Raw genomic sequence first — 25,341 nt, forward strand, 5'->3', positions numbered from 1 at the left:
GATGTCACAAATATGTAAGATAAATATAGATATTCCAAGAATGTCGAACTATGGCACCTATAGCATGCGGATTATAAGCAAGTCATTCGTTGATCATTAATAAAGCACTTCCTCGGCTTCACGCTGACGATGTTATTCATCAACTACAGCACATTCTTCGTATTGTACGGTATTGGTAATTTTTTTTTAATATGCTTCGGTAATAAAGACAGTTATTTTGATTTGTTTCTTTGTAGCATACAGTGGATTCATTAGATCTCATTGGGAATCAATTTTCGTGGATTTCGTGGATAAGCGTATTCCATAAATTTCAAACCAAAACGAAACATACAATTGTTTAATCACAGAAACCATATCCACGAAATCAGCCCAACGAAACAATAAACCACAATCCGCAAAGATTGGCTCACACGAATTCAAATTATTCCACATTGGTTTGTATAATGGTTTTGTAGCCGTTGTTTATTCTAAGGGGACAGCATTGATAATAGTGGCAGATCAAAAGTATTGATTATTCAATGTCAACTTTTACTATTCCCTTGTTAAATGACTTTCTTCAACATTTAAAAATTAAAACCTACGTTTTGCTGCTTCGAACTGGGCCTGGGCGAGCCACAGACATGTTATACATGTACATTCGATAGAAGTCTCCATGAACTGCTGAAAGAAGAGAAAAGGGGTTTATTTTTTTAAGTTAAAAACACACAAATATAAAATGAATCACTGAAATATTCACCGTTACTATTAGAAAGAATCACAAACCTGCATCATGTTTTAGATAATTACAATAATCTCGACACTATGGATAACAAGGAAGATACTACACTTATTGATTAGAGTAAACATCGATAATAAGGAAGGGGATGTACAATGTATAAAAATATTGATAGTAGACAAAATTCCTCAGATTTTATTGAAAATAAAATAGTACAAATTGATGGTTCAGAATTATATTTTTGACAGTAATAAATACATCAGTTGTGAAAGACCATGCATTGCATATTTTGTTCAAGGGATATTATATTAAAGAGATGGATGGCACGTGTTACAACAAATAAAAAACAAACATATTCCATAATAAGGACTTCCTATTTGAATTGAATTTCATGCACTAAACGCGAGAAGTGTTGCTTTTCACGGGGTCAAAAAGTATTATCATGATGACCGGTTTATTTTACTAAGGAAACTGAACGCTGTAGCTATTTTCACACCTTTTCATACATTTTGATAATGCCACTCGTTTTCTACAGATTGTCGTACGTCCCATTCGAGAATAGTACAGAGACGTTTAACGGCTATCATAAAATGACATTTACAACAAGGTATCTTATTGAGTCTTAAATACGTACTCTATAGCACATGTTTCACACCTCGAACACAAGATTTTTGCCCCTACCAAATCTATTGGTACACCTCTACTCCAAGTTTAATGGTTTAGTAACACTACCATTGTATTCATAATTATCAAACCAATAATTATCTATGATATGGAGACACGCCCTCTGAACCAACAAAACAGGAGATCAGATAATATATAAATCCTCTCTCTCTCTCTCTCTCTCTCTCTCTCTCTCTCTCTCTCTCTCTGTGTGTCTCTCTGTCTCTCTGTCTCTTTCTCTCTCTCTCTATCTCTCTCGCTCTCTCTCTCTTTCTTGTTTTCTCTCTCTCTCTCTCTCTCTCTCTCTCTCTCTCTCTCTCTCTCTCTCTCTCTCTCTCTCTCTCTCTCTCTCTCTCTCTCTCGCTCAGGTCATTCAAGCAGATCATAATCAAAAACCCAGACATTATGCATAGTCTTCAAACATGAATGAAGATAGTTTGAACGTGTAAAAAAAAAATCATAATTATGCTTGAAAACTACTCAGCGTAGACCATCACCTGCCCGTGGAATACAGGTAAACTTCCCTTGGCGGTACTATGTATTAACTATACTACATTTTAACATCAAAAACATAACACTAACATACATTGCCTGACAGCGAGCCGTGACTGCTCGCCTGACAGCCAGCCGTGACTGCTGGACGCCCGTAATTTATTATATTCTAAATACACAATTCGCAGAAAAACAAGGCGTTTTCCCATGTACAAAAATTAAGATAACCTTCCAACTCCATATACAAAATATGAGCAATACATAAATATCAATACTTTTAAATATACCTCAAATCCCCTCTATATAGCATCAGGGCCGGCCAGGAAAAAACTAGAAATAAAACGATGAAAATCACAAAAAACTCTAGAAAACCTGTGTCCGTTGCCAAGTGCCGCTGGATGCAGGGGTTTGTGAACGGACCTCACAGCTTATTTGTAAATGTTTAACTTTTGCATGGCATGGATGAAAACATAAGATTTAATTATCCATTAAGTTTCGTCTATCTCGTGACGAACGGCGGCTAGAAGTGAATACCCGAATTGCAGCTCGAAAACCTGTTTTTCTAACTCACATTCTATTGGCTAAAAATGGACCATTCCATTCTACCTGTACAATATACTGTACCGTCAATACAACATTTTCCCGCTATTACTAACGAAACGCGGGAAAATATAAGTATTAACTATACTACATTTTAACATCAAAAACATAACACTAACATACATTGCCTGACAGCCAGCCGTGACTGCTCTAGAAAATACAAAGAAGGGGGTGAAAAAACAACCGACTGTGAAAGAAAAACTATAACTCCAGTGATTTTGACACCAAAAGGCGTTTCACCAAAGAATCCACATCTTTGGCAGTGTCACTTTTCCATCTACCGTGCCTTTTCAAACATCTTTCATCAACGTTCGAATTCGCTGCCACAGTCGCCCCACCTGCCCTTAAAGAATGAATACCTATATTAACGTGTTCACCAACAACAGTCTTTAACAAAGACAAAATATTGCTTCTAGCCGCAGTATAACTAAGCTTTTTGTTCTTATAAATTAATTTACAAACATCTTTAGACCTAAAAATTGGTCTAAATAAGAAACATTGCTTGTCATCAATTGAACCCAGAAGATCTAAATGTCTCAAATACATATTGACTGGACATGCAGACGTTGAACCTTTAGCGATAAGAACTTCGTTCCCTTGTCTGTACTGATCTGTTTTGGATTTCTTAACAACACTACGTAATCATCACGTACAATCACATCATTAAATGTTAATGAGCTAACCTCATCGAACCTAAGGAAACCGGCAAAATAAACTAAATCATTGTAATATTTCTTACAATTAACAAATCACTTTCATCAATAAATGTATCACAAAGTGCAATTAACGCATCCTTGATGATGAGTTCTTTTTTCTGGATACTATGACTGGCTTTTCGTCTTGCAGCTTCTTGTACAGAATTAACAAATGAATTTTTCGTTGGATCAGTTAAATCCGCACAATCATGAGCCCACGTAATAGCGTATACCGCATTGTTCACGGAATGTTGAGATGCCCCCGACTGTAATAAATGTGTCAAATATAATGCTACGTGGATCGGACTTGCCGGTAACGCACTGTGTCCTTGTGTTGTGATGAAAACCTCCCATCTTTTAAAAGCATTGAAGCAAGATTTGATAGTGTTTTCACTTTTGCTGCACAAAATCCATTTGCTTAAGAATGGGCACATATCTGCCAAATAACTTCCAGGTTCAACGCCATGCTTTTCTGCAGTCTTTTTAATGCTGTTCTGCAGAACTATTCCTGTAAATATATTTTACAATGTAATCAAAATCTAATTTTCAGAAAGAGCATGTTAAACAGAAGACCCTTTATACCAAAGATTCCATTATTTCCCTTACCCCTGCAGATAGCATGCACATTTTGTATTCTCGAAAAATTCTTAATGTAAAATTTGAAATTTCCCTCCATATCGACCAACATTGGCCAATAGGGAGCGGACTTCCATTCCGGTATAACCAACGTGCAACTGCATTTATCATTCTCAATTTTCCTTACTACCTCCGGAATTAACTTTGGCGGTGGTACAATCCAGTTGACATCATATGTCCACACTTGAGAAAACGCATCTACAGCGCCTGACTCCTCACACCTATATTTGGAATTAAAATTCTTGCACTTACTGTTATAAAAGTTGGCGAATCTATCGCACGTGTGTGATCCCCATATAATATCAAAATAATCAAATACACATTGTTTAACTAACCAGTCATCACAATCTGTAATTCTACTTAAAGAATCTGCCTTACGATTTTCTTCTCTGGGTATCCATTTTCCTTCTATTTGAATGGCCTTGTCTTTGCACATACTATACACCGACATTGCAATGTCTTGTAACTTTTTCTTTTTACTTCCCACTCTCAATATATGCTCCACATTTTGATTTATCAGAATTGATCTCAACTGACATGCCTTCAACTTTGTCAACTGACTTTGATAATATTCTGTTAACTGTCTCAAGCTCTCTCCAATTAGAGCTTTTCTTACTTTCCCATTCATTCCACACTCCATACCACTCTAAATCAGTATGCCCACCCTCTGAGCATAATGTCAAATGACCGCCAAACCCCGTGTCTGAGGCATCACAATAGACTACCACTTTGTTTACATCAGACTCTGTCAACTGACTTAATGGGGTACCATTGTTATTCATTTCTTCCACTGATGTCTCCCAGAATCTAAGTTCACTTACTGCCTCTGTCGACAACATTATTTTTGAATTCCAACTGGAACGATTCAAAATACATGCATATAAATACATTGTCCTAAGTCTGACCTTACCACCCAGTACTGTCTGCATTAAGATTATTTGTCCAACCACTGCTGCGATATTTCTTACCTCAAACCAAACAACTCCAGAATTGTAGCCTTCCAGAACATTTTCTATAGAAACTTTTAAGTTTTTTCACCCTAGGCATAGTAACCGACATTTTGTTGTTTACTGTACTCCAAACATACCCTAACCATATCAGTTCCTGCACTGGCTCCCAATGACTTATCTGCTGCGATTAGAAACCCGAGTTTCTCCAAATCTTTTTGAATTTCTAAACTCATCAACTCTGCTTTATGCAAAGTTGAAGCTCCACCCATTCCATCATCTAAATAGATGACAATTTTATAACCTTTGGATCTCCAAAATTTCAACACTTCTCTCATAACCTTAGAAAATATGTAACCTGCTGTACTGAGCCCAAACGGCAACACTTTAAACACATAATTCTTACTTCTCCATTTAAAACCCAGATATTCCTTGTCTAGTTCATGCATCATATTGTGATGATATGTACTCTTTAAATCAAATGAAAAAATATGATCACCTGCTTGAAATAAGCTTTTTGAAACATAAGCATTGTCATACTTGTGCTTATATTTAAACAAGTGAGGATTCACGTGCCTAGCGTCCAATACTAACCTTTTTTTTTTCCCGCTACCGTCAATGGATTTACAACCCTCGGTTTACTTGAACACACCTCAATACAATTCTTTCTGAGCAGTTTTTCAATCTCTTGATCTACAAACTCAGCGTTCTCTAACGCAGATCTATTGTTACATAGTTCAACCGGTTTTGGTGTGGTAAACAAAGGCATTTTGTAACCATACTCAATAGTGTCTAAAATATACCTGTTTGCACCAATCGAACGCCATTGACCTATATTTTCCTTTAAACGACCAACAGGTGAAATACACATATTACTTGACTGATTTTTCATTGCATTATCATAATTCTCGCTATTATTTGCGAGTGTATTCAAATGATTTTCTTGATGAACAAATACACTTATCTTATCATCTACTTTCTCTGTACAATCCTTTCTCCAATGACCCCTTTTGTTACATCGATAACAGTGGCCGGGCTTCCAGGTAGATAAATTGGGCGTTGTCCGAGACGACAACAATGGCTTCGTGTAGGGACTCTTGGCTTCCTTCAGTTCCCTGCGTTGCTTTTTTATGTCTTTTACTTTTCTGTCAGCCCTAAACTGCGCTTTGATGATTTTCTTCTCGTCGTCGGAATCTGATGCGATGGGGGTTAATCTGTCGTTGAACTCCTTGGGCGTCCATTTCGTCTATCTCGTGACGAACGGCGGCTAGAAGTGAATACCTGAATTGCAGCTCGAAAACCTGTTTTTCTAACTCACATTCTATTGGCTAAAAATGGACCATTCCATTCTACCTGTACAATATACTGTACCGTCAATACAACATTTTCCCGCTATTACTAACGAAACGCGGGAAAATATAATTATCATAACCAGCCAATACAAAATCACACCAATCAAGATAGATTCTGATGAATTTGATTAATACAGAAGGATTATTATACCCGGGAAAAGTTTACCAACATAGGCACCTGATCCCACTTCTGGTATATCCAGATATTCGTCCACTGTTCGTTATCTTCACCTTCATGCATGAAGAAAACTGACATGAAACTATAATTGGATTTAGATATATGTACTTGGTGATATACAAATATACTTATTTTCATTATGACGTCAAATTGTTTTTGCGGGTTTTATGCCAGTAAAGCTGTTCATAACCTGTCTTAAAATACCCGTGCAATACTACAACCATGGTGATTACACAGGCAAATGTGCCTCACGTGCTGTTCACGTGAAATTCACATGAACCTTTCACGTGAAATTCACGTAAATTTCATGTGAAATTCACGTGAAAAGTGATTCACGTGAAATTCAGGTTAATATATCCACATGAATTTCACGTGAATCACTTTGCACATGAAATTCACGTTAAAATATTCAAATGAATTTCACGTGAACAGCAATTCTCGTGAAATTCACGTTAAATTTTTCACATGAATTTCACGTGAAAAGCATCATATCACTTTTCACATTAGTTCCCTGCGAAAATTTTAATGTGATTTCGATTTTCGAAAGGAAATAATGTGAACGGTGATTCACGTGAATTTCACGTGAAAAGCTATTCATGTTAAAAATTTCACAAGAAAAGCGATTAAAGTGAAATATTCACACTTAATACATTCAAGCGGGAAAAAAAATAAAATTAAGGTAAAATATAAAACGATATGGAGATTAAACAATTTAAGTTGAGTACATTTATAAAATGTTGGCAAACGATCAATAAAATAGATCCTGCTCATGCCTCCCCCTCCTCGTTTATTTCCGAAATTATTAATTTGCATTGTAGTTCTGTACGCAGTGTGATTGCATGTACTTTCCACACCTGATTTCCCTCATTTCCCATTATTTTTTCTCTTACGAATTAAAAAATAAATTGAATCTCCCATCATCATAGATATTAATGAAAGCATATTTTCACTACTTGAAGAATCACTATATTGATAGAGTTAAAATATGCAACTTCAAAAACACGAAATTGTCTAAACGTGGAAAATTACTATTTGACGGTAAAATCAGAAAGAACTATGAATTAAAACTAATAAGACCATTTGAAATTTCCAATTGTGAGAGAAGTACGTATTAAATAGCTAAGAATATTTGCCCACCCTTTAGAAATTCAAACTGGTAGATATTCAAAACCATGTATTCCTAAAGATTGTTGTTTTTGGTCAGTTTTGTAAAACTACTGAATATGAAATACATTTTTTATATCGTTGCTTTATGATGTTGGTAACAGGTTACTTGTCGGAGTGCACTTGGGCTGTTTACATACATGTGATTTGAGGGTAGTATTGCGCAGGTGGGAAAAATGCCATGGTATTGTTTTCCGCTGTCGGTAGACGAGGCGCCGGAAACGTCATTTCATATTTTCAATTGTAATTACCCCCCTCCCTTATATACATCAATAACAATTACCGGTGTGATACCTTGGAAGCTGGTGTTGATGCATAAAGTTAGACCTACTGGAAATTGCTGATATACACGCATGTAGAAATGAAAATTTTCTATCAGTGAATACCACCATCCCGAATTTGTAGATCATCAATCAAAAGGAAAGCACAGATTTCTAGCACTCGGATGAAAGCGAAAAACATAAATAATCCTCAACATTAATATTCATGTATATTTAGATAACTTTTTAAAAAATATATAAAGCTTTATACTACAGGCAGATTCCGGTAATATTTACAAGACTGACATCACACTCAAGTAAGCCGTCTGACACGTCTGACGTATGCAAGACAGCGAATGTGAAAGTACACAGGAACTCCATAGATAAAATGAGATAGAGTATTGTAATCATAAATGTTCAGTGTAATGCCTATTACATCTGTAATGATTAATTGTTATAGTGTATTGGGTCCATGTCTTCCAAACGCAGAAGTGATTTATAATTTGGAATAATCCAAGGACCTGATCGCCCCTTTTGGATAGACATGGTCCAGTAGTATATAAGAGCCTGCAGTCGAGAAATCAGTCAGTCTGATGTGAACAGCTCAAGAAGCAAGAAAGAGTAATAATAGGTAGGCTAAAAATAGAAATAGGCTAGGGAGAAAAGGAATAAGCATAAGTGAAAAGAGCTTAAGGAATTGCAGTGGGGTACTGGGTGCAATTATCCTGAATAAGGGTGAGGCACCCTGTACTTTCACTAAGCAATGGGAACTTGGCTCAGGAACACAGTGCAAGTAGCCCAGCCAGCGAACTACCCTCTGTGTATGATTAGAAACCCGAGATAAGTAAGTCGGTACCAATCAATGCTCGGACAGAGAAATAGAGAAATTTGTTTTAATGATAAATCAATAGCTCAAGTAGAGTAGAGGAAAATTATAAATATATGACCCCATCTCTTGTAAAGAACCCAGTAACACGTTACATTTTGGTGGCAGCGGTGGGATAGGGTACATTTGTGATTATTTTTGATTAATATATTAGAATTTGCATTTTTGCTTTGAACCTCAGTTATATATGTTTCATTTGGGTTGTTAGTGCACAAGTGTAATACACGTAGTTTTAACACCATAACCAAGTACCGGGTGTTAAATTAGGGGACGCGGTACAGTATACGGTGTTCGGTGTACAGAGTGCTGTTTAAAAATACATACAATTTAGTTCATAGTAGCAGTGTTGTGGGTTTTTTGTTATTCTTCATTATAATACATTTGAATTGCTGAAATGACTGAGCACGGGTCAAATCTATGGGATGAGCTAGGTGCCATTGACGCAAAGCGACAAAAATTAAAGGAAACTTTGGACAGACTTAGTTCAAAGCGTCAATTCATCAAGGCACCTAGTTTTCCAGATTCAGGGGTTGATATACAATCAAAGATGTGTGATACAAGTATAGAGGAATTGACAGGAAAGAAAGCCACAGAAACACGTAGTACAAAGCAGTCTGCGGGTCAAACTGAGCAATATACACCAGGTTACTTGCTGAATGATCCTGATGAGTGGGACAATCAGGACGAGAAGAATAAATATAAGTTGTTTAGCCCATGTACATCAGCTACACGTCCTTTGGTTTCTACTGAAGAACACAGGGTCAGGCAGTCAACACCAAGAATTAGCTGGGATACTTTAGGGACAGACAGAGTATCACATGATCTCGATAGGAAAGTGTCAAAGGATATCATGCCTCCTATTACACACAGACCAGTGTTAGATTCTATCGTCAGTGGTGGTGACGGTGATGCTCAAGGTAAAACGGTTATGAAGCCTGCTACTTTTGATGGTACTGGGTCATGGATTGACTATAAGGCACATTTTGAGGCATGTTGCAAGATAAATTCTTGGAGTATCAGACAAAAAGGACTATACCTGGCAGCGCCGCTTAGGGGACAAGCACAAACGGTTTTAGGTAACATGAAATCGGATGATGTCTGTGTTTATGGGGACCTTTGTGAGGCTTTAGAAGCGAGATTTGCCCCTGCAAATCAGACTGAGCTCTACAGAGCTATGCTTAGAGAGAAACGCCAGAAACCCAAAGATACTTTGCCTGAACTAGGAGAAAGCATTCGGCGATTGGCGCATTTAGCGTACCCGACAGCACCTAGGGAGGTTACAGAAATGATTGCAAAAGATCATTTTGTGGACGCACTCAACGACTTTGACATGAGACTTAGAATACAGCAATCCAGACCCAGGACTCTGAATGACGCTATTCGACTTGCAGTCGAAATAGAAGCATTCTGTAGGGCAGAAAGACAACGAAGGCAGGATATCGGTTTTGCCAGAGGAGCTAATAGTGTCAGTAATGAATCTAAAGATTTGGATTCTAATGTACATGTCAATCAAGAAATCAAACAACTGCGTGATGAATTAAAATCTGCTTTAAAGGCTATGGAGGACGAAATAGCTCATTTGACTCTGTCTAAAGAAAACACAAAGCAACACAGCGTAAATGAATTTACGTCTTCATCGCTGGGTTCTGGTAATGCTTTCCCTTTTAAATGCCACAATTGTGGAAAGCGGGGACATAAAGCAGTAGACTGTTACAGCAAAAAGAAATTCAGTCCAAGAAAAAGAGAGTATGTCCCAAGTAAACCAGTGGAACAATCTGAGACACGATCAGATGATAAAGGGTCCAGGACTACAAGTGGTACAATCACTCAAACTAGAGTAGGTATTCAATCTGAATTATTCACTGAGGCCACTGTCAACCAGGTTCCTTGTCGTTTATTGGTTGACACAGGGGCCACTAGGACAATTTTGTCGCATAAGATATTTGAGAAAATTGAAAGCACAAGAAGGAATGAATTGACCCCTGTTACACAAGAAATAGTGTTAGCAGATGGAGCTCCATTGCAGGTAAAGGGTAGGTGTAAGCTCCAAGTATCACTTGATACCTTCTCATTCAATCATGACGTGGTCGTTGCCGATATCAGTACTGAGGGAATATTGGGCCTAGATTTTCTTAAACACCATAAATGTCTCGTTGATGTGTCATTGGACAAACTATATGTGGGAGGAATTGAGCACGATCTACAGCTTCAAGGTCACCTTGGGTGTTTTAACATAAGTCTGAGGGAGACGGTAACAATTCCACCCATGAGTGAAACGATCTGCTCTGGTCGTTTACTGCTGCCATCCGATAAAAATATCGCAGGATCATTGGTGGTGGAAGCTAATGAGAAGTTTCAGAAATCGGGAAAAGCCCTAGTGGCTAGAACTCTCATAAATGTAAGGGAAGACGTAGCACTAAGATTAATGAATGTATCTGGTCAGCCACAGAGAGTGTATAGGAATACATTAGTTGGAAAATCATCTGCAGTTATGAATGTCATTGACTGCCCAAAATCAGCCGAAGCAAGCTTTGAGAATGCCATACCTACTCATTTGAAAGAGTTATATGCGGAGACAATCAGAGATCTGAGTGCAGAAGAGGCGGCCAAAACAAAGAACATATTCCTGAAGTATCAGCATATATTCTCTAAATCAGAGGATGATTTTGGAAAAACGTCTCTCATTAAACACAGAATTAACACGGAGAACGATATACCCACAAAACAACCCCCACGAAGGCTACCGCATCATGCAGCTGAATTTATAGACAAAAAGGTTGACAACATGATTCAAAAGGGAATAGTAGAACTATCCTCAAGTCCTTGGGCTTCTGGGGTTGTCCTTGTTGAAAAGAAGGATGGCACAAAGAGATTTTGTGTAGACTACAGGTCTCTCAATAGCAAAAGAGTCAAGGATGCTTATCCTTTACCAAGAATTGACGATTCCTTGGATCGCTTACGAGGAGCAGCTTGGTTCTGCACATTGGATCTGCATTCTGGCTACTGGCAGGTAGAAATGGAAGAGTCAGATAAGCCAAAAACTGCCTTTGCCACAAGAAACGGACTTTACCAATTTACGGTCATGCCTTTTGGGCTATGTAATAGTCCTGCAACATTTGAGAGACTTATGGAGACAGTCTTGGCAGGGTTGAATTAGAGTATATGTCTCGTATACATCGATGGTATCATTGTGTTTTGCAGTACCTTTGAGGAAACTCTTAATAACTTGGCTCAGGTATTTAGCAAACTTGAAAAAGCAGGGCTTAAATTAAAGGCCAAAAAGTGTTCATTATTTAAAAAGAAAGTCTTGTTTCTGGGATACATAGTGTCAGGAAGAGGAGTGCAAACCGATCCTCAAAAGATCAGTGCCATTTCAAACTGGCCGACGCCTCTGAATCCAAATGAAGTGAGGTCATTTGTTGGACTCTGTAGTTACTATCGCAGATTCATTTATGGCTTATCCTCTCTTGCGAAACCTCTGTTCAAACTCACCGAAAAGAATAGAGAGTTTAAATGGACCACGGAGTGCCAAGAAGCATTCGAGAAGTTAAAGAATCACCTGACCACGGCACCAATACTATGTCACCCAGACTTCTGCTATTCCTTTATACTTGATACAGATGCCAGTCAATTTGGACTTGGTGCTGTCTTATCGCAAGAAATTGACGAAAAGACACGAGTTATCTCTTATGCCAGTAGAACATTGTCAAAATCAGAGAGGAAATACTGTGTCACACGCAAAGAATTTTTGGCTGTAGTGTTTGGATGTGAGCATTTTCGACATTATCTATATGGTCACAAGGTGATTGTAAGGACAGACCACAGTGCACTTAGGTGGCTTCTAAATTTTAAGGATCCTCAAGGCCAGGTAGCAAGGTGGATAGAATTTCTTGGTACCTACGATATTGAAATCAGACATCGACCAGGTGCCAAACACTGCAATGTAGATAGCTTAAGTAGGCACCCCTGTCATCAATGTGGTTTCTCTGAAGACTGGGAAGAGATCAATGACCATGGCAGTAACAAAGATTCTCGTTCAAATTACATACGTCAGATCAATACTGTATCTGAGGGCAACGGAACTGTGTTACAGGGCATGCAGGATAATGACCAGGAGCTGTGCAATGTAAAGCATTGGGTAGAAACTAAGAAACGCCCAAACTTTTCAGAAATCAAGCATGAAAGCAGAGTTATCAAATCACTTTGGTCACAATGGAATCATTTGGAGATTAAAAATGATCTCTTATGCAGGAAATGGATTGGTGATAAAATGGTTTACCACCAAATCATAGTTCCCTTGTCTGAAAGGAGAGATATTTGAAAGAATGTCATGACTCGAGGACATCAGGTCATTTGGGTGTAAACAAAACTCTACAAAGAGTTAGAGATAAATTTTACTGGACAGGATTACAAAGTGATGTACGTAGCTATGTTATTGGATGCGCACAATGCAGAAAGAGGAAAAATCGTTCGGCAGGCAAATCTTGTATGCAACTGGACCAAAGTGGCAATCCAATGGAATGTATAGCAACATATATAATGGGACCACTACCTGAGTCTGAGGAAGGCAACAAGTACGTTCTCGTAATATCAGATTATTTTACGAAATGGACGGAGACATTTCCACTTAAGAACATTGAAGCACAAACAGTGGAAAGAATTATAGTGGAAGAATTCATAACCAGGTTTGGGGTGCCAGAGGTAATTCATAGTGATTAAGGTCGCCAGTACGAAAGCCGACTATTCCAAGAGCTCTGTGACTTGCTTGGTATACGAAAAACAAGAACAACAGCATTCCATCTCAAATCAGATGGGATGGTAGAGAGGTTTAATAAAACCTTAGCTACCATGTTATGTGCTTATGTTTCGGATCATCAACATGATTGGGACCGACATCTACCTTACGTTCTAATGGCATACCGGTCCGCACAACATGAGAGTACTGGGTATATTCCTAATATGCTTATGCCGGGGAGAGAAGTTTCCACCCCACTGGATCTCATGTATGAACTCCTTAAAGACATGATACCGTGTAATGTCCATGACTACGTTTGGAAGTTAAGAGAAGTTCTGGAAGCAGCACATAGACATACTCGACAGTATACTTCTCAGTCCATGTTACGGCAGAAGAAATATCACGACCAAAACGTGGTCCGCAAACAGTTTGACATTGGGGATCAAGTACTTGTATTCTTTCCTCAGAGAAAGATGGGTAAATCCCCCAAGCTTATGAGCTTTTGGTATAGTCCATATAAAATTGTAGGAAAACACACAGATCTAACCTATAAAATTCAGAAAGAGGGTGCACCAAAAATAACATTGGTACATGTAGACCGCATAAGATCCTATGGTTGTCAGAAATTACAATTCGAGTCTGAGAATGAAGTTAGACCACAAAACGAGTCAGATGATTGTAATGATACAGAAAGAACAGTCGTAAATGACGACGAAGTCGACTTGCTTAGTAACACAGATCTGAATGAAATAGAAACTGAGTATTACAGTACCAGAACAAGAAAAAGACCAGCATGGCACTCTGATTATCAGTTTGATTATAATGTTTAAGAGAAATGTAAATACTTCATAACCCATTTACATTTATTTCTCTGTTTACAGATCAGCCATAGTAATCAGCATGCCTTTAACAAAAGTAACCCCTAGGAAACCGGGATTTCTGTGCTCGATTTGCTTGTGTTGACTTCCTACTCGTGAAAAATGGCAAGAACATCTGCTTGCCTGTGCTGCTGACGATATTGAAAGAAGAAAGTTTGAGTGCAGTGATTGTGATAAAGCTTTTGCTAGGCAGGCACTACTGATAAGACATCAGAGGAGAATTCACCAGGTGACAACTAAATGTGACAGTAAACAAGCAACACTTCAAGATGAACAAGACGAAGCCACAACTTGCTCAGTAGATGAAGGAAATGACAAGGAATGGCAAGATGATCCAGGTGATCTCATTTACGAAAATGAATTGGAAGCTGGTAGAACCATTAGAAAGAAAACTTCACCTACATTACCCGGAGTAAGACGAAGAGCAGAAGAGGTGGAAGCAACAGACACAGTCACAAGCGAGAAGATACCTCGGGTAGTCGATGATGAGAACAAACAGGTATCCTTGCAGCATTGCCCATGTTGCAAACACCAGGTAATTATGTTGGATGCAAGCACTCAGACACAACGGATCAGCCATCAGAAAACGGTGCGAATCATCAGAAAGTATCAAAAGGACGGCGAGTGTGTGGAGAAGTTTGAAGAAGACATTTGGAATGATTAGGAGACACGGACATGTGAAAAAAACCCCGATATTCATAATTGTGTGAGGCACAAACAAGATCATTGCATAACATGATTATTTAAAAAGGAAAATTAAGATTTTTATGTATGTATGTTAATAAAAAGAATTTGCATTCCTTTCTGCAGATTTTGAATCATTGAATTAAAAAAAAAAGTTTGTCTTGTTAGATTGATAAACATGCGGGACGCATGTATACAGAGGCGTGGGTAGTGTAATGATTAATTGTTATAGTGTATTAGGTCCATGTCTTCCAAACACAGAAGTGATTTATAATTTGGAATAATCCAAGGACCTGATCGCCCCTTTTGGATAGACATGGTCCAGTAGTATATACGAGCCTGCAGTCGTGAAATCAGTCAGTCTGATGTGAACAGCTCAAGAAGCAAGAAAGAGTAATAATAGGTAGGCTAAAAATAGAAATAGGCTAGGGAGAAAAGGAATAAGCATAAGTGAAAAGAGCTTAAGGAATTGCAGTGGGGTACTGGGTGCAATTATCCTGAATAAGGGTGAGGCACCCTGTACTTTCACTAAGCAATAGGAACTTGGCTCAGGAACACAGTGCAAGTAGCCCAGCCAGCGAACTACCCCCTGTGTATGATTAGAAACCCGAGATAAGTAAGTCGGTACCAATCAATGCTCGGACAGAGAAATAGAGAAATTTGTTTTAATGATAAATCAATAGCTCAAGTAGAGTAAGAGGAAAATTATAAATATATGACCCCATCTCTTGTAAAGAACCCAGTAACACGTTACACATCTATGTGATCTAAAGTTCCTAATGCAACCACTTATTTCAGACTGATGAGAATTACTTTAGAAGCCAAATAATGATTCCAGAATCTGCTCCACTCATATTTTGGATTGTGAATCCACCCCAGGTAATCCATACCCAACACTCCATATGGGGCATGTGGACAAAGTTATCATGGGGACGCAACCACCAAAGGAGAGATTTTTAGAAGTTCCTCACAAGAAAAGAAAAGAAGCACCCTCCGATTCTGATATGACAAGCGAAGTGGACATCACTAAAAATCATCTGATTGATCATGATTATTTAGAGTATTGCGATACATGTGTGTACAAAGAAGGAGAGATTAGAAAACTAAAAGATCAAATAAAATGTCTAAAATCAGAGTTAAATTTCTGCAAAAAGAAACTTTCTATTCAAAATCAACCCAAAATTAGCAGCATGCTAAGCTTACTGAGCAGTGATAGGAAAGTGAATTTCTACACAGGTATCCCAACCAAGGCTGTTTTTAATGCAGTGTACAATGCAATACAACCCATTCTAAAAAATGTACGATATTGGAAGGGCCCATCCTATCATTGCACAACACTTAACTACAAAACATTTCAGAAAACAAGAGCTTGTAGGAAATTGAACCCAAAGAAGAAATGCTCCTCACATCCATGAAAATCAGACTTGGTCTTTTGGATGAGGATTTAGCTGATAGATTTCAGATATCTAACTCTTATGTGTCAATGATTTTCACAACTTGGATAAAGTTGCTAAAAAGATACTTAAAATGTCTTGTGTTCAATGCACAAAAAAGAAATTGTAAAACAGAACCTGCCCCCATTTAGAAATAGCAAATACTCTCAGGTAAGGCACATCATTGATTGTTCAGAGGTATTTATAGAAACCCCCCAAAATTTAGTGAACCAGAATAAGTGTTGGAGTGATTACAGACATCATCACACAGTACAATATTTAGTCAGCATCAACCCATCAGGAATGATCAATTTTGTATCAGAATGCTGGGGTGGCAGGACCAGTGATAAACATATAACCTTACATTTCGGGTTTATGGATCTTGTAGAGCCATTTGACTGCATAATGGCAGATAAAGGTTTTAGTACCTTATTACAAAGTTTCACACTTCTTCATGCCACCTTGTTGACCCCTCCTGGCAGGCATGGGATAAGTCATATGCCTGCTAGTGATGTCAGGAAAACCAAAGAAATTGCAAATAGATGGATTTTTGTAGAACAGGCTATTAGGAGAATGAAAATATTTCCGCATTTTGAAATTTTAAATTCCTCTTACATTGTGTCAACACCTTGATGACATTTTAAAGATAATTAGTGGCATATGTAACATGTATCCTCCCCTTCGAAAGTATTGAGGAAAATAAAAGTATTTATCACACGTAGCTTCATGTATCCTAGGTGTAGGGACTGAAAAATTTAATTTCCCTTTTGACATGTTGACTTGAGGTAACTTATGAATTTGAATTGTTTGAAGAAATTTATTTTCTCTTCTGTGCTTTGTACTTGACTATAATATTATGCTTCCTTGCAGATATTGAATAATGAAACACTTTGACTTTTTAAAAATGTGTTTTCAGCAACTTTACCGATGTTGTGAAGTTTCTATTATTTAAAAATCTCACATTTCAAACATTAATGAAATGCATTTTTTTTTCACTTAAAGGAATGAAAAATGGATGTACAGTGCAAGGTGAAGATAACGAACAGTGATCAATCTCATAACTCCTACAAGCAATACAAAATAGATAGTTGGGCAAACACGGACCCCTGGACACACCAGAGACGGGAGCAGGTGCCTAGGAGGAGTAAGTATCCCCTGTTGACCGGTCACACCCACCGTGAGCCCCATATCCTTATCAGGTAAACGGAGTTATCCGCAGTCAAAATCAGTGTGCCAAGAACGGCTTAACAATCGGTATGAAACACGTCAGACAACATTTGACCCAATGCGAGGTTGTATTGACGAACTAAATCGTTATAACGACCATAGAATTTGCGAAATGCTGACTTCAATCGAGACTGTTTAAATCCCTGTACCATCAACTTGTTTGTCAGTAGCTTACCTCGATTTAAAAACTGACTATACCCAGAACAAGCTCTTGCATATCGAATCAGTTGAGATATATAAACACCATATGCAGGTGATAATGGAAGATTGCTACATAAATGTGGGAAGTTGACGATGGAGAAGCTGAAATCATCCCGTTTGTCATACAGTTGAGTTGTTAGTGTATTGAATTAATAAAATTGCAAACAAATAAATCATTATCATTATTACTGAATTCAAGTCAATGATCATGCAATGGAATGGAACGTACAGTCCATAATAAAAATGAACTGTATACATCAAAGTACATGAACTATCATTGTAGTCTGCAATACTTGAATATTTAGCTCAGTTTTAAGTAAGCTCATGTACAAGATTGAATGCATTTTTTTTTTACAATGCCAGGATGTTAAACACTTTACATCTTTATTTGTAATACCAACACAATGAAAGTGGTGCCACAGTTTGCACAAGTCAAAACAAATGTTACGGTCTTTGAGTTCAGTCACTTCATTCATAATGACTCTTTTGCACTCTGGGCAAAAGTATGTGTCACCTTTTAAGTTGTCAATTTCCATTGGCTCTACTGTTTGAACATTTGAACTTTCTTGAGTCAGGAGAGTTTGCAAAGACCTAGAATGAATCTCAGGTAAAACACAAAAGAATGATAGAAAAAAATCAAGACTGACTAACATGTCGGAAAAAAATTCCTGTCAAATACAATTTTCAGGGTACCGTATAAGTTTTACATGGTCCATTGCATGTATATATGTACAGTATACACCATTTTCGCTTTGTAAATGAAATCTGACCCTGAATTTGACCATAATATGCTCCATGTTTCAATGTAAGTGGTTCTGAATCAGTGTTTTGTAAGCAATTTGGCAATTTACATTTGCAGAAAGAAACACATTTAAAGCATTTTGAAATAAGTGGACGTTTAAATTCCACCAAACGTTCCTCACAGCAAGAGGAAGACACAAGTAAATCAGGGGAAGCAGCTAAAAAAGGATTATATGTATCTAAGAATATTCCACATTCATCAAATGACACATTTTTGTGATTTTTTCTGTACATTTTCATAAACTCATCCTTAGCAATGAGTTCCATCTCTCTTCCGTACTTTAAAGACTTGACATTTGGATTGACATTTTTATACCCCATTATGAGTGAAAATAAAGACTGCATGTTACAGTTTGCAGAATTTCTCTTGTAGCTCGGTACTTTTATGTGAACAGCATAACAATTTGAAGCTTTTATCCTCCCTTTCCTCATTTCTGTCCACTGAGGGTTGGATGACTGTCCCACAGTGAGGTTGTTGATGACTGTCCCACAGTGAGGTTGTTGATGACTGTCCCACAGTGAGGTTGTTGATGACTGTCCCACAGTGAGGTTGTTGATGATTGTCCCACAGTGAGGTTGTTGATGGCTTGAACCTCAGTGTCTGTAACATGATCCACAGAGGTTTTTTTTTACCATGTTTTCAAGGTGGTAATTCTGAGCACTGCACATTATGACAGCTGCTGTTTCTTGCAGATCCATAGGTACATGCAACTCTGATGGGCCTTCATCTGTGATCTGCATTCCTTTCATTTGAAAAAGAAATTGAAAGTGGATTATACAGGCCTTACCATACATTACTAGCATTTTCAACAGAAACTTTTTGGTTGTTTTCTATTTTTATCATCATTTTTTTTCTATGTTAAAAATTTTTAAATGCCATTTCAAAATTAATTAAAAATAAACTTTATAATGTAAAATAATTGTATTAGATTTAATGATTTAAACTAGTACCTTTGAATATACAAGCATTTGGAAGAACATCCTTAGAGAGGTTAAAAGGGTCTTCTGTATGCCCTCATCAGTGTCTTTGGATGTCTGAGGCATAACATTGTAGTTGGCCTTATTCTTTCCAACAAGTGATCTAGTCGCTATAAATAAAGTATTTAACAATAAAAATACATGCACACAGTTATTCATCCCCCCCCAATTTTATTTGCTAACTACAGTGTATAGTAGAGCATATGTTACATTCTGTAAGCAAGCTTATTCAAAAGAGAGATAATTTTGATAATGGCATTATACCATACTATTTTAAAAATTTGTATTTGCTAAATTACACTATTTGTATAATTACAGAATATGTAAAAGTGTTAGTAAACCTACCAGCTTTACCATGCTTTGATTTCTTAAAATTCATGTCTTTGATTTGTGCAGGTAGTAGCTTTTTTTCCAGATGGTTTCAGCCATGAATATGTGCCAGAGGTGCATGATGTTAATCCTAATTTGTTTGCTGATTCAACACGAAAGAGTAAACTGCCACATGGTTGCAAGTTTGTCCAAGACTGAAAAATAATGCATATGTATGTAAATAAACCATGCATCACTGGTCCCTTAACTATTAGTATCTATTAAATATAATCAGCTTGATACACACTTACTCTATTAGATTAAACCATGATGTTGATATTTTTCATAGTAAGTATTGTTTAATGTTTATTTAATTTTGGAGATGGGTCCAAATATATAAATACACTGCATGCCCACCATAAATAAGTATACACTCACCAAAATAAGTTACTTGTGCATACAAACTATGAGTTACATCACAGAGACAGATTTTTCTATGCAAAATACATAACTCTTATTATGTGAATAGATGACATTAGGCTTTAAACTTTTAATATCCTTATTCTTTTTTATCAAAATATTTCATTTTCTGAATTTTTGAATTTTCTAAAAAGAGATATTTAATTAAGCAAATTTGTATCTTGAAACCAATTCAAGCTAATTACTAATATACATCATTGTGTATTTCATGTGTACTTCATCATAGTGTCATGAAAACCTTTAAATAAATCAATACTACAATTTTACAGACTAAGCCAAAAATATTGAATGCATGTCCATTACTGTTTCACATATATTGAAGTTGTACCCTTAAATGGTTATTTTACTGAAATAAATTGAAAGTCAATTCAGTTAATTAATTTTTTTTCTCTTTCATATTGAATATTGCATTCCAAAATGTGTAAAAAGCGCATGTGTATACTTATTTGTGATGGGTATTGTACATATATGTATGTCAAATCATTTTAGTGATTACACAATATAAATGGTTATACACATGTACTCATGATCACTTACCCAGACGTGCACGAACAGTAGGCACTCATAACATTTCCTGTAGCTTTCTCAAAACAGACCCAAACACTGTGAGATTCTGCGTTCAAACTTTGTGATGGTGTACAGCTTGCACGTAAATAGCAGTATGGTGATAAAGCAGATATTGACTGATAAAAAACTTCTTTTAACCATTCTGATGTACAATATTCATATGCTTTTCCAATCTTGTATTAATTTAAATGCAGACGAGCCCGATCCTCGCATTCAGATTTCATCAAAAACGTTGTTACATCAGTTATAGAACCTGGTGGCCAGTGAGACATTCCTTGTTTTTCATCCTCCCACTTATCAAAAATTAACAAAGGATCAGGCAATACAACATCACCAACTCTAAGTAAATAATTGTATCAATCTAACTTTGATTTCTCTATTTCTACAGCTGTAGGTAAAATTGGCATATGCAGTTTACTTGCGCCAAAAGCGAGAGCTATAAAATCTTGTTTGTTCCCAGTTATCGACATTCCTCTGTTGCTCAGAAATGAACGCAACGCCTCTATTTTCCAATGAGAGAAATCATCTAGATTACAACTCTGATCGCTAGTGTCCATTTTGTTTAAAAAAATATATATAATATATCAAAATTACAAAAAATGTATATAATATACCAAAATTACAAAATGTCAATCAAAAATAACCACGGTGTTCGACTTTAAGAATAACGCAGGCATCCTTTGTTGTTTACGTTGACACCGATATCCCCGATTGACCTTTGACATGCATATATAATTAGCTGTAACAACAATGCGATCTCGTACGTGCAATAGGACGATGTCCTCGTTTGTTATGTATATCGTAATGTCAATAATATATATATATATATATATATATATATATATATATATTGGTTGCTCCCCCCTTTAACAATAGTTTTAAATGAGAAGAATGTAAGCTTGAAAGCTCTGATGAAATAGTAAACCCAACCCACTTTGAAAAACGATGATGATAATTCATTTGAATAATGAATATTAAACAAGTATAATATTGTTCAGGTAATTTTTAATATTACGTACAGATTTCAGAATTTGCAAACAATATCTTTATCAATGTTTGAATATGATGCAATATATGTGGAAGCAATTAAAAAATATTTCAGAGAAACATGGCATTCTGTCAATATCAATGTCAATCGTTTCATTTTAAACAATGCATTTATATAGATTTAATCTAGATAATGAGGAACGCAAAGTCATTTTCAAATCGCCTCTGGACTAGAACATGACAATTTGAAAACATATCACATGACTTCCTTCTGTACCTAGTCACATGGTCATCGTATATATATAATAATTCTATTTTATTCTGTATGATAATATATAAAAGGTTATGTTTCTTTCAAACACAAATTATTGATAATTTTGCAACATTTTTTCTTCGTTTCTGTTACGTCTACATGCAATTTCATTCATAGTATGTGTGCATAAAGATTTAGATGACTCCTTTTATATATTGAACAGTCCTTCTAATACATAAATATTTCTTTTTCAGAGTTTAAAAGAAAGAAAAAAAAAAAGACAATGAATACAACTATGTAAAAACAAATTCAACCAATTAAATTATCAGCAGATTGAATACAGAATTGTATTCCTTTTTGTGTTCATCATAACCCGAGATTCGGTCTATCAAAATATCCATGTATGATTTAACGTTATAAAGTTTATGTGCAATTCACGTGAATTTTATGTGAAATTCATGTTAAAGATTTCACGTGAAATTCACGTGAATTGTACGTGAATTTCACCTGAAATTCATGTGAATTTTACGTGAATTTCTTTCGTGTGAATTCACATTTGATGCTCTTTTAACGTGAATTTCACATAAATTTGCACGTGAAATTCATGTGAATTTCACGTGAAATTCACGTGAGGCACATTTGTCTGTGTAATAGTAAGATATATAACATTCAATCTCCACGTCAGACCTTCAAGAAGTACTGAAATGTTTACCCACACATCAAATGTGGATTCTAATAACAAAAAATAAATAAAGTAAATATTAAATCATGAATCATTTTTCAAATCATTACTTTACACGAGCACTCCTCATGATAAATTAAAAACTAAACTTTTTGACATCAAAGAAAGTTGCTTCTTCCACAAAATAATAGAAAAAGGAAATATTTATATCTTGTAATCAATCATCCAAATATTTCTTAGTTAAACACTAATCTGGTTGTACGCACATGTACTCTGAAGTTGATATTAAAAATATACTGGAGTTCCTCATTGACAAATCTTCGTAGTCTTTGGTGATCAGGTCTTCCAACAGTCTGTTGGGATTCCCATGGGGACGAATTATACTCCTTGATTATCTGACCAGTTTTATATTCTTGCGAGGCAGATTTATTTAAAAGCTTCTACATCGGAAAAAAATCATGGCTGTGACCTTACATTCGACATTCAGATACATTGACGACGAACTGTTTAATAACAATAATCATTTATACTCATGAAAAGGTGAAGATAACCAGCTGTGATTAATCCCATGACTCCTATGAAGAATACTATATTAAAGTAGGGCAAACACAAATTTCCGACGTACCAGAGGTGGGATCAAGTACCTAGAGGGAGTAAGCACGTCCTGTCGAACGGTCACATCCGCAGTGAACCCAACATCTTGAGCATATAAACGGAGAAATCCGAAACCAATATGAGTGTGCAAATAACAGTCTAACATTTGGTATGAAACACGCCAGACAGCAATTTACCTTATAACAGGTTATATTGGTAATTTCGTTACAAGGACCTAAAATGTGCTAAATTATTGTCCTTAAACGAGACTGTTGAAACCCCTGTAACATCAACTTATTCGTAACATCAACTTATTTGAATTCACATGGGGATCCAGGTTAGAATGGATCCTCTGCACCCCTTGCTTGTCGTAAGAGGCGAAGAAATTGAGCGGACCTTCGGATGAGACCGTAAAAACCGAGATCCCGTGTCACAGCAAGTGTGGAACCTTCACAGGCAATGGTGACGTCTCCATATGAGAGGGACATTAAACAATATAAAATCAACCAAACAACTGATTGGTCAGTACTATGCTTTAATTCTAAAAAACGATGAAGATATCGAACAGTGATCAATCTCTTAACTCCTATAGGGATTGTATAATTAGGAGTTGGGAAAACATGGTCTTATGGACATACCAGAGGCGAGACCAGGTGCCTAGAAGTAGTCAGCATCCCCCGTTTGTCAGTCATATCCGCCTTCTTTTAAGGTTATATGATATCCAAGATTTTGAATGCATCAAAGGACGTAGGATTTTGGGGTGTTTACCTGGGATTTATTAAAATCATTTGATCAAACAATGAAAGGTGAAGATAAAGAACAGTGATCAATCTCATAAATCCCATAAGCAATACAAAGTAAATAGTTGGGAATACGGACCCCTGGACATACCAGAGGTAGGATGACAATGCAAGGTGAAGATAACGAACAGTGATCAATCTCACAACTCCTATAAGCAATACAAAATAGATAGTTGGGCAAACACGGACCCCTGGACACACCAGAGGTGGGATTAGGTGCCTAGGAGGAGTAAACATCCCCTGTTGACCGGTCACACCCGCCGTGAGTCCTATATCCTGATCAGGTAAACGGAGTTATCCGCAGTCAAAATCAGTGTGCCAAGAACGGCTTAACAATCGGTATGAAACACGTCAGACAGCATTTGACCCAATGGTAGGTTGTACTGACGAAGTAGTTTGAAGAGACATAATTTGTCGAAATGCGCATCTGGTGCATCAAAATTGGTACCGTATAAGTTTTACATTATGACCCCTGGGTCGAGGCCTCTGCTGGTGAACTGTTAGTCCCCAAGGGTCTCTACAGCCCAGTAGCTAAGTACTTCGTTACTAGCTTGAAAATAAGGATGTATATTTAATTGCTGTTATAACATTTAGAAATTCATTTCAAAATTAAGGATTATCTCCCTCACGCATAGCTCTTATCCTTGAACGAATTTGACTCCACTTTTTTGGCACACTGTTTTGCTCTAAAACGTCATTGTTATTTCGGATTTCAACATTTCGGTTGAGCATCACTGAAGAGACATAATTTGTCGAAATGCGCATCTGGTGCATCTAAATTGGTACCGTATAAGTTTTACATCGTTATAACGACCATAGAATTTGCGAAAAGCTGACTTCAATCGAGACTGTTGAAATCCCTGTACCATCAACTTGTTTGTCAGTAGCTTACCTCGATTTAAAAACTGACTATACGCAGAACAAGTTCTTGCATATCGAATCATTTGAGATATATAAACACCATATGCAGGTGATAATGGAATATTGCTACATAAATATGGGAAGTTGACGATGGAGAAGCTGAAATCTGTTTGCCATACAGTTGAGTTGTCAGTTTGCCGTTAATGTCAACTTTAATGTAAGTCGACCATTAATTCATGAAATGCAACCATCAAAAGACTTTGAATTTTTCAAGTATAAATTT

At 36.7% G+C, this 25,341-nt stretch overlaps 1 protein-coding gene and 2 pseudogenes across 1 annotated transcript in view; all 3 read right to left on the bottom strand.

Annotated features, from left to right (window-relative positions):
* LOC125650561 (uncharacterized) overlaps window positions 1-810 on the bottom strand; it is a 28,300-nt gene extending 27,490 nt beyond the window's left edge. The window contains exons 1-2 of the mRNA XM_056166248.1: window positions 763-810; window positions 582-660 (exon numbers count right to left, since the gene is read on the bottom strand). Coding sequence (XP_056022223.1) covers window positions 582-660; window positions 763-771 — 88 coding nt within the window. The 5' untranslated portion in view covers window positions 772-810. The remainder of the gene's footprint in view (window positions 1-581; window positions 661-762) is intronic.
* A 1,662-nt stretch (window positions 811-2,472) lies between these two features.
* Window positions 2,473-4,810, bottom strand: LOC125651011 (uncharacterized; annotated as a pseudogene).
* Window positions 4,811-18,116: 13,306 nt separating this feature from the next.
* Window positions 18,117-21,620, bottom strand: LOC130055056 (uncharacterized; annotated as a pseudogene).
* Window positions 21,621-25,341: the final 3,721 nt, after the last annotated feature.

Source organism: Ostrea edulis, chromosome 5 (genome assembly GCF_947568905.1).
Source record: "Ostrea edulis chromosome 5, xbOstEdul1.1, whole genome shotgun sequence".
NCBI lineage: Eukaryota > Metazoa > Mollusca > Bivalvia > Ostreida > Ostreidae > Ostrea > Ostrea edulis.